The sequence below is a fragment of the Opisthorchis viverrini genome (genome assembly GCF_000715545.1).
Source record: "Opisthorchis viverrini unplaced genomic scaffold opera_v5_84, whole genome shotgun sequence".
Classification (NCBI taxonomy): Eukaryota; Metazoa; Platyhelminthes; class Trematoda; order Opisthorchiida; family Opisthorchiidae; genus Opisthorchis; species Opisthorchis viverrini.
In genome coordinates, this window is record NW_008751741.1 from 651,408 (window position 1) to 660,961 (window position 9,554).

Genomic DNA, 9,554 nt, shown 5'->3' on the forward strand with positions numbered 1-9,554 from the left:
ATCAAGCGTGTATTTGTATTTTTTATCTGGTGGTTCAGCTGCTTCTCCAAGTTTCATGAGTATTTGTTAAAGTCATCAGGGTCAAATATTGGATTGCAGTTGAAACCTACGTTTGCTTGTATGAATTGCAGAGATCCGCAACGGCAACAAGAGCCAAAGCCTTCTGTTTGTTCGACATGAATCGGTGTTTAGGGCGCAACTCACTGTCTGAAGGCCCGTGGTCCAAAATCAACCCCGGCATCTCGGTTACTCCTGTCTAATTATGAGCAACCTGGCAGTATATCAGTCCTCGTGCTCCCTTCAGTTGACACGGTACATAGACACCGAAAGGGTCAACCATGAACGTGACGGCGTTTTATGTCTATCAGGTTGTGTACAGTTCATCAACTGTTGGCCACCGGCTCTCCGTTTAATCTTTTCAGTGTTTTTAAAGCACAGGGTGGCTCATTTTCTTTCAGCTATGCATCTAGAAATAGCTAGCAGTGATCAGTGTAAATTGCACACACTGACCCTGAGAAACGCCGCGAAAAGTCAAATAGACCATTTGCATGCTTTGCTTTATTCCCCTTCCTCCATTCACCATTCTTGCCCTCCCAATTTCCTCCAAACAGCTCAACGGTGTCGATCTGATATCCCGTGTCCTACAATCATCTCTATCCTCATTTGATCCACGACCAAAACACACAACGAAAGATCCATCCATCCCGGCCGAAAATGCGCACCTATGTGACTCCCTATCAAGTTTGTCTCTTGATGCTGTATCCGTGTCCCCACCTCTTCGACTTCGGACTGCTTTTATGCAGTCTACATCGGCTGAACAAAGAGAACTTCCCCTCAACGACCAAAGTCTGTGTCCATCACCTGGACACAAACCGGACTCCTTATTTTCCTATCACCAAGCGAAAGAAATCCATGATCCATCCTACTCAGTGGTCAATCCCAACCAACTGATGATTATCACCTCTCCCCCATGCTCCATCCCTATTTCCAGTGCTCTTCGAACCACCACTTATGGCCCCTCATGCCCCTCACTCACTCCGGATATTCCACATTCCAAATTGAATGCTACCTTAGATCTTTTGGAAGCGGGTTTCCGTTGTCTGTCCCACCTTACTGCTGGACATTCAAAGGTCTCTACAGCCGTATCCCATCTTTTTCAGTCCAGAGCATCTGCCCAAATGCTCAACGATACAGTCAGTCACGTATTTCTCCCCCTTCTATCCCACTACACCACACCCTGTGACCCTAATATGTATCCACCGAAACTTCAGCAACCCTCCACACCAGAGCCCATATCCCAACTACTGCATGACACGGTACATAGACACCGAAAGGGTCAACCATGAACGTGACGGCGTTTTATGTCTATCAGGTTGTGTACAGTTCATCAACTGTTGGCCACCGGCTCTCCGTTTAATCTTTTCAGTGTTTTTAAAGCACAGGGTGGCTCATTTTCTTTCAGCTATGCATCTAGAAATAGCTAGCAGTGATCAGTGTAAATTGCACACACTGACCCTGAGAAACGCCGCGAAAAGTCAAATAGACCATTTGCATGCTTTGCTTTATTCCCCTTCCTCCATTCACCATTCTTGCCCTCCCAATTTCCTCCAAACAGCTCAACGGTGTCGATCTGATATCCCGTGTCCTACAATCATCTCTATCCTCATTTGATCCACGACCAAAACACACAACGAAAGATCCATCCATCCCGGCCGAAAATGCGCACCTATGTGACTCCCTATCAAGTTTGTCTCTTGATGCTGTATCCGTGTCCCCACCTCTTCGACTTCGGACTGCTTTTATGCAGTCTACATCGGCTGAACAAAGAGAACTTCCCCTCAACGACCAAAGTCTGTGTCCATCACCTGGACACAAACCGGACTCCTTATTTTCCTATCACCAAGCGAAAGAAATCCATGATCCATCCTACTCAGTGGTCAATCCCAACCAACTGATGATTATCACCTCTCCCCCATGCTCCATCCCTATTTCCAGTGCTCTTCGAACCACCACTTATGGCCCCTCATGCCCCTCACTCACTCCGGATATTCCACATTCCAAATTGAATGCTACCTTAGATCTTTTGGAAGCGGGTTTCCGTTGTCTGTCCCACCTTACTGCTGGACATTCAAAGGTCTCTACAGCCGTATCCCATCTTTTTCAGTCCAGAGCATCTGCCCAAATGCTCAACGATACAGTCAGTCACGTATTTCTCCCCCTTCTATCCCACTACACCACACCCTGTGACCCTAATATGTATCCACCGAAACTTCAGCAACCCTCCACACCAGAGCCCATATCCCAACTACTGCAGCTGATCAGAGCTTGGACAATGGTGGTACATAACGTTTACGCTACGTGCTGCGCGAATGACTCTGGTTGTCCGCCGAACAGAAACAGAACTTCCCATAAACGTCATGCAAAGCCATTGTTCTGTCATCTCCGACGCAGCCTACGTTCATTAAGTGAACATCTCAGTCGGCTAGCTGATTTGGTAAGTTGCCGTTGTTGCATTTTTTCTCCGTATTTTCCCGTGGAATGTTAGTACTGTTCACCTTTTTCCAGTATTGCTCCCGAACCATTGCGCTATGCTTGTTCTGTGAGCCAATGTACTTTCGGAAGCATTTTGTGTTAAAGGATGATTTTGCGGAAAAGCCAATAGGCGTTTCTCTCGACACATCAACATCATCTCGCACTCTTAGTTCGGGTACGTCTGCCCAACGGGTGAATTTGGGACCACTATTCTTTTCAGTTTCGATGGTAGAAGCCCTTTGGATGTAACCTTATCTCAGCCGTATTTTTTTTCGTCAGTTTAGTCTTCTCATACTAACGTCTAACCTGGATCATCAGTCAGGTTAAAGAGCTGAGAAGGATCTCAAACATATTTCGTTTTCAAGGCAAAGGTAACCATATCCATTCAGCCCTCTCCTTACCTAGCACCTCTCACTAGCCCTCACATCTGTCCTTCATCTCTGCCACCAGCTGGCTAGCCGTCAGTGTGCTATCCTATATTAGTCGACTGTTCATAGAGAGAAAGAGAAAAGTAAATGAACATTTTTAACTTCTAAACATTCTCTCCTTGGGAATAATGTTCTGATAGCAGTGTGAGCTGTTAGCCGCTAATCTACCACCTACGTTTATTCTGCCTCAAATTCTTCTCGTTACCTGTCACTGCTCATCACAGCATTATCGCCTTTGTTGTACACTTGTTTGTTTTGTTTTAATTTTACGACAGCGTTTGGCTTCATATTGGAGAGAGGTGAGCACTAGGTTGTTCACATTATTTTGCCTTTTGGCAAGGGCAACTCTGCTACTTAAGCAATCTGACTTCCACTGGTTCTCCCTCGTTTGATCCGCATCACTGAGTAGCCATTCCTGAAATCTTATTCATCACGTTTTGCTTCTCCGTCCTCGATTTTTGTAAGTCGTCTATTCTTCAACAGGCCTGCACTCGGTTCGGTGGACTTAGCTCTCTTGACACAGTGGCGAAGTCCCGTTGGGCTGCATTACTCATAAGTTTTTCACTTGTGAAGTGATCCGTGTTTCCACCGGCATACATTCTGGTACAATGACTACCCATTTCCAGTCTCCTTTTTGTTTTTGAGCATTTTGTTTTTTTTCCCGCTCCGTTTTCAGGGTGGGTGTAGCACAACGGATTCACTTGAATCTTTTGGGCCAGTTATGCCACATGATTTACTAAGTACGAAGTGGACCCGCAGAAATAATCATTGAATTAATCAAATCGCATGGCTTGTGCTTACCACCAGGTCTCTGATTAAACTGTTCGGGTTGATCAGACCATATTGCGACACTAGAAATGTCTTCTCATTTTTCTTGCCGTTTGGGAGCACCGAACTCGCAGGTGTCACTGCGTGAATTCATCTTGTTGAAATCATCGTTTATCGTCCGCCATGATAGGTTTTCGTCGGAATGTACAGTTCACACCTTCGCAACCCGGTTGGCCCTGACCATGCAGTTCTTGCATTAGCTATCGCACTTGTTGCTGCCCGGATACGTCTTGTGAGGTGTTGGCCGCACGTGGAAACCGAGGCGGGGCGCCTTAGAGAGAAGCTCAGCAGGATGTGGTAACCGATCCGATGATCCAGAGTCACGGCATGGCATCGGAAACGACCCCTGCCTTGGCTACTGTTGTTTGTACCTGTCGCACGAATCATGGATAATACTTCCAGTTATTTGCCCTGTCTGTCTAAGATAGCTCACTTTCCTGCTGCACTGAGCATCCAGCTTTTGTCAGTAGAGTGAGTACAGACCATGGGCTATTCCACAGTAATATAACAAATGACTCATCTGATCACAAGTTTTTGGATATCTTCCTTCTTGTTCCACGAAGAGTGTTTTGGCAATGGGATTTTTGGGAGATGGGTTGGCTCACGAATAACTATCTCGCAAATCATTGGTTCGGCAATGAATTGGCCCCCTTATCTACCCCGCAAGCCATTTACTCAGTTCAGTAGATTTGTGACAGGTGGATGTACCCAAAAGAGAGTTGGGCATGTTTTGTAAAATACAACATAAGGGTGCCACAGTAATGAACGATAATGTAAAAGGTCATCACAGCGAGGAGAAAGCCCGTTGCCTAATTGTTGCACCACTAATGAGCCAGTTAATAGTGAATGTAAACGATTCTGTTATGACCAAATCCATATCGATGTTCGTCATAACCATACCAGATACAGCAAGCTCAAAGTGATTTCGATCCCTCAATTAGTTAGTTGGAGGTGTATTCTGCCTTTGGGTGTTAGGCCCCTTTTTCCAAAGCAAACTTACACTAGGTGAAATGAAATATTGTTTCTCTGGCGTTTAGAGAGAACACGTGGTTTCAAATTGTAGGACGGAAGCTCAAAATAAAAAAAGCATTTTGCTACATTACCTGCCAGGTGTCTCATTCTATAGCCCTCGGTCCAGTCGTGTTGTAGGCCTCATGATCACTATCCATTTTAGCGCACTCGAGATCTGACCAATCTGATTTAATCAAACCACCGTGCTTTAGATGGATTTCGAACATGCTTCCTTAAAGCGCTCGTTATAACGAATTGGCGACAACAGCAGGTTTTTTTTATCCAATATCTTCTGTGTTCCCTTCCTTGGACAACTCATCAAATTGTAGGCGGAAGCTCAAAATAAAAAAAGCATTTTGCTACATTACCTGCCAGGTGTCTCATTCTATAGCCCTCGGTCCAGTCGTGTTGTAGGCCTCATGATCACTATCCATTTTAGCGCACTCGAGATCTGACCAATCTGATTTAATCAAACCACCGTGCTTTAGATGGATTTCGAACATGCTTCCTTAAAGCGCTCGTTATAACGAATTGGCGACAACAGCAGGTTTTTTTTATCCAATATCTTCTGTGTTCCCTTCCTTGGACAACTCATCCTCAAAGAATAATCCGATAGTTGGCTTCAAAACACCGGTTAGAAAATTTACCTCACTTGCGACTGCAGGTTCCGTACATTTCTAATAATCAGATTTTGTCATGTAAGAAACCTGCCCGCACTGATCGAGTGCAGTTGTCGTGAACTAGTTTTAACGCAGCTCAATCAACGTCTCTTTCTCGGTGTAATGCTTTCTTTCTAGCTACATGAAGAAACTCGACATTGTTGACCCTCTGCGTAGCTACGCACATTAGCGGCTCGCACCTAAACTGTTTTGTGGCTTGCAGTCGCTTGACCGTGCGACATAGATTTTAGCAGCTCTCACACGCATACTCGCACCGCACCTGTTTACAGGGGTGCTCGGTCTATTTTTAGACAACCCAGTCAGAATTCGATGATTAACTGGTAATATCGTGCAAAGTGAGTGATTCTCACACACCTATCCCAAGCGTGGTTGCAGTGCAGCGTTTGGTCCGAACTGCATATTTGAATAAAATATTCTACTGAGTAGCTCTTCCACCATGTGCTTTGCAAGGGTCACAACTGTGAACAACTTTTTTGACACTCTAACGCCGGTGTTCAGGTGCGAATCATCCTAAACTGACCAAGATCATACTTTCAATCAGAAATGCAGTGCGTAGTTGCTTTCACTGCTTGATAAACAGGATGCGGGTAACAAAGTTTTATCCTCCATTATTAGCGGTTACGCATTTGCTTTCTGGATTTCTCGAAAATAGTCTTATTAATTGAGAATGGTAGCTTAAGAAGAGTTAATCCCAATAAGGAATTAACAAATGGCGATTGTCCATGAATTTAACTATCTTCCAATTAAAGAAGAATAGACACTCCCTTAATTCAGACAACTAATAATTTAGTTGGTAATTGGACCAGTTTTCCCCTATCTGCTGGAGTTGAAAAACTCATTTTCCCAAGTTCATGGCGGGAAATTCGGTGACTTACCGAGGGTGGTTGCAACGGAGAGGTTTCGCAATATTCTGTACAGTCACATTGTTTTAGAAAGTTGACTCGTTTTGTTTCCTTCGATGAGTGGTTGCTCAAAGAAGCCTTTCTGCACCGAGTTCCAGAAAGGCGGAGAAATGAAGAATGAAAACTTCCGTGATGTGGTCAAAATGGCATAAGTGTACATCGTAGTTTGCCCACAACTTATGTGAGTTGACTTTGTAAAGGATGTTCTTCATCTTATTAGTTCCCAACGCGGCGAACTGAGTCTATCAGTGCATCCCTCCTTCGAGTTAGATAAATTAATTGGTGCATTCGCTTCCAACTAGTTCCGTGGAATCAACTCATCATCATTCATACCTTCAGTTGGTCGTTCTCTCATTTGCATGCACTATTTTTACTTGCTTTATCCACTGTAGTCCGTTACATCTCTGTAGCTCTGTTAGGCTTCGGTCTAAACGTACACTGTCACTGCGTGTATTCATGTTTTCGCTTGTGTCGTGCCAAATGTGAGGAAGGCAATTATCACTAACCAGTCTGTGACTTCCGCAGTCCCTCAAGAGAAGAGTAGGGGGACATTTGATCTCTCCTTGGGGGATAGGCTCTTCTTCAGCGGGGTTAGTTTTGCTTGAGCGAGAGCTCTTTTGAGAACTCACTAGGAAAGTAGCCTCTTTTCGCAGATGTATTGCTTGAGGATGTTCATATGCAGACTCATTTTCCTGGATCTTTCAGTCTCTTGGACAAGCAACGGGGCTGGTTTTTGAACGGTGTAGCTGATGCTTCGGCATTACATTGGTGAATACGATAGTGTTTAGTAGTGTGGATTATCGGTGGTCTAACTCACGGACTGATAATTTGTCTGACCTACTACTCACGATTTACAACAGTATTTTCACTTTCTGGTGCAATTAGTCAACAGCGCTGTCAGCTCACATGTCCATTTCGTACATTATCTTGCATGCGATATGTCACGCAATGATCAGAGTTATTCTCCGTCGACCGTGCAGCTTCCCTCCTGCCCCTGTGTCTGGGTATTTGTGTGTGGTTTTGTGTCCGTATTCGCGTCTAATTTCTGGTTGCTGTCGCATCGTGATGAATCCATTTGGCAGGCTTACGTGCTTTCACTGATGGAATATTATAGACCTGGTTAGAATGGTATTGATGGACGTGTTGATGAAGCAGGAAAACACATAACTGGTTGAGTGCTAAAGCAATAATAATTATTATGCCCGTACCGGACAGCAATTAACGCGGCAGCTGGGTTGAACAGCCAGGCATGGATAGAATAAATATACTCAACGGCATGGTAACCTTCTACGGATTGTAAACAAAGGCCGTAGCTTCTAGCAGTGAGATAAAATGAGAAGTTCAAAGAGAACATGAGTTTCAAGTAGAGCATAAGGTTGACGAAAACTCGGGGACTGCGCCTACGTGATGAACCCCAAGAGGGGCGAAACCGGTCGTGAGCTGTCGAAGAATTTCCAGCAACCATATGAGTAGTGCATTACGAATATGCATGTATCGCGATAGCGATATCGAATATCGTAGCAACTGAAACATGAGGCGGCTTGGTGCAGCACAATCAGTTGACTGGAAACATCACAAACGAGAGATGCAGCTGGGTTCTAGGTGAGTCTCTCGCAGAACCAAATATGTTTGCTAATGAGTGCATTTCGCTAATGGGAAGTTCACGTTACAGAGACCCATATTTCCATTGTGACTTGGCAACAAGCTCAGGGTCATTTCAATCGGTACTGCGTATATCTCAGAGATGTTTCTTCTATTGGGCTGATCATTTAAACTAAACGAAGGAGATGTGGGCGCAGAAATCCCTGTCTGTAGTATCGAAATGGTGTGGTCTTTCCATTCTTCTATTGCCAGCCCATTGCCTGATCCTCTTATAGCTTGTATAGCTTTCGCTCACTTTAAGTTGAGTCAACAGGAGCTTTATTCGTTTGAAGGTGAACTTTTGGCTAAAGAAGTTTTAGCGGAGGGGAATGCAGACTGCTTGTTCAGTGTACATTTTGTTCAGCTAAAAGCAGTAGCCTCAGAGTATTCATCATAAAGATGGCATTAACCAGGCATCGGCTTGCATAGGAGAGGACGAAGTTAGAGAAGGTTGCTCTGCGAGCGAGGACATTTATTGCTTGTCCGTTAGAGGTTAAGTCAGCCTCAGATAGAAGAGAATCAAGAGAATGTTTGCATCCGATAGAATCTTCAGGCGACTGCTATAACAAGCGTCAATATTCCTGCGGATTACAAGTTTCAAAATGCCTTCCTTAATATTCCGGTGCGCATGTTATCCTGCTCCAGGAACTGTGTACCCATATTTTCAGGTTGTTTATGGAATGTAGTAGTCGTTAGCAAACTGAAACTTCCGACTCGCATATGCGAAGCGCAACTAGGTGTAGGTACCGTGCAAGAAACGCTCGAAGAACGACGCAGGCTGTGCTTTTGTTTGACTTTTGCCCGATTCCTGACGCACACAATGGTTGTTTCACAGCCCCCATCACCGACACAAATATATACACTCAGCAGTCTTCCACCTATCCGGTCTGTCCAGGAAGGTAGTCGTGAATCAGTAAATGGTACGATATCTGGCCGGTTACCTTAACTCGATGAAGAAATGACCATTGCATAATTGACACATTAATAGTGTAAATACCAAGAGGTCTTCGCGCTACTGTGTAGCGCGTCAAACCTTCCAATGATAAGGTTGTTTATTTCGGCTATTTTGTGTAATCTCATCCGTGGTGTGCATCTTATGAAATGCGGACAGTCAGATTCGGCCCAGCCTGTTGAACCGCACTACTCTGTGTCCTTTCCCGATTCTTTACGGAAAAGGTTATTTCGAAATCCTTTCCGTATTCAGCCATCAGAATGTTAATGCGGTTGTCTCATTCTCCAGGGACCGACTAATAAATTGAGAGTTTACTCCTCAACGAAAGGTAGTCTCCTCCGGCAGGTTATCTCGTCGGATTGGTAAAACTGTAAATACTTCTTTCTTTCAATTAGATCAAGCCATCTTCAGTCTGACGCAAGCCGTCTGTGGACTTCTTCTTTGTGTGGCAGAAACGGTCATTCGTTTGTATGAAACTTTGACCTTCATCGAATTCGGTCACACTGTGCTTTGTCTGGACTAAAAGTGCCGTGCGGGTGGTTTGAATCTTCACTGTAATGTGGTTCACGTCACATTGTCT

The 9,554-nt window shown here is 44.6% G+C and overlaps 1 protein-coding gene across 1 annotated transcript in view; it reads left to right on the plus strand.

Annotated features, from left to right (window-relative positions):
• The window catches only part of T265_04864 (hypothetical protein), a gene marked incomplete at both ends in the record, with an annotated part of 45,930 nt that extends 43,385 nt beyond the window's left edge, over positions 1-2,545 (plus strand). The window contains 2 exons of the mRNA XM_009169718.1: positions 612-1,316; positions 1,616-2,545. Of these exons, the coding sequence (XP_009167982.1) occupies positions 612-1,316; positions 1,616-2,545 (1,635 nt within the window). The remainder of the gene's footprint in view (positions 1-611; positions 1,317-1,615) is intronic.
• Between the last annotated feature and the right edge of the window lie 7,009 nt (positions 2,546-9,554).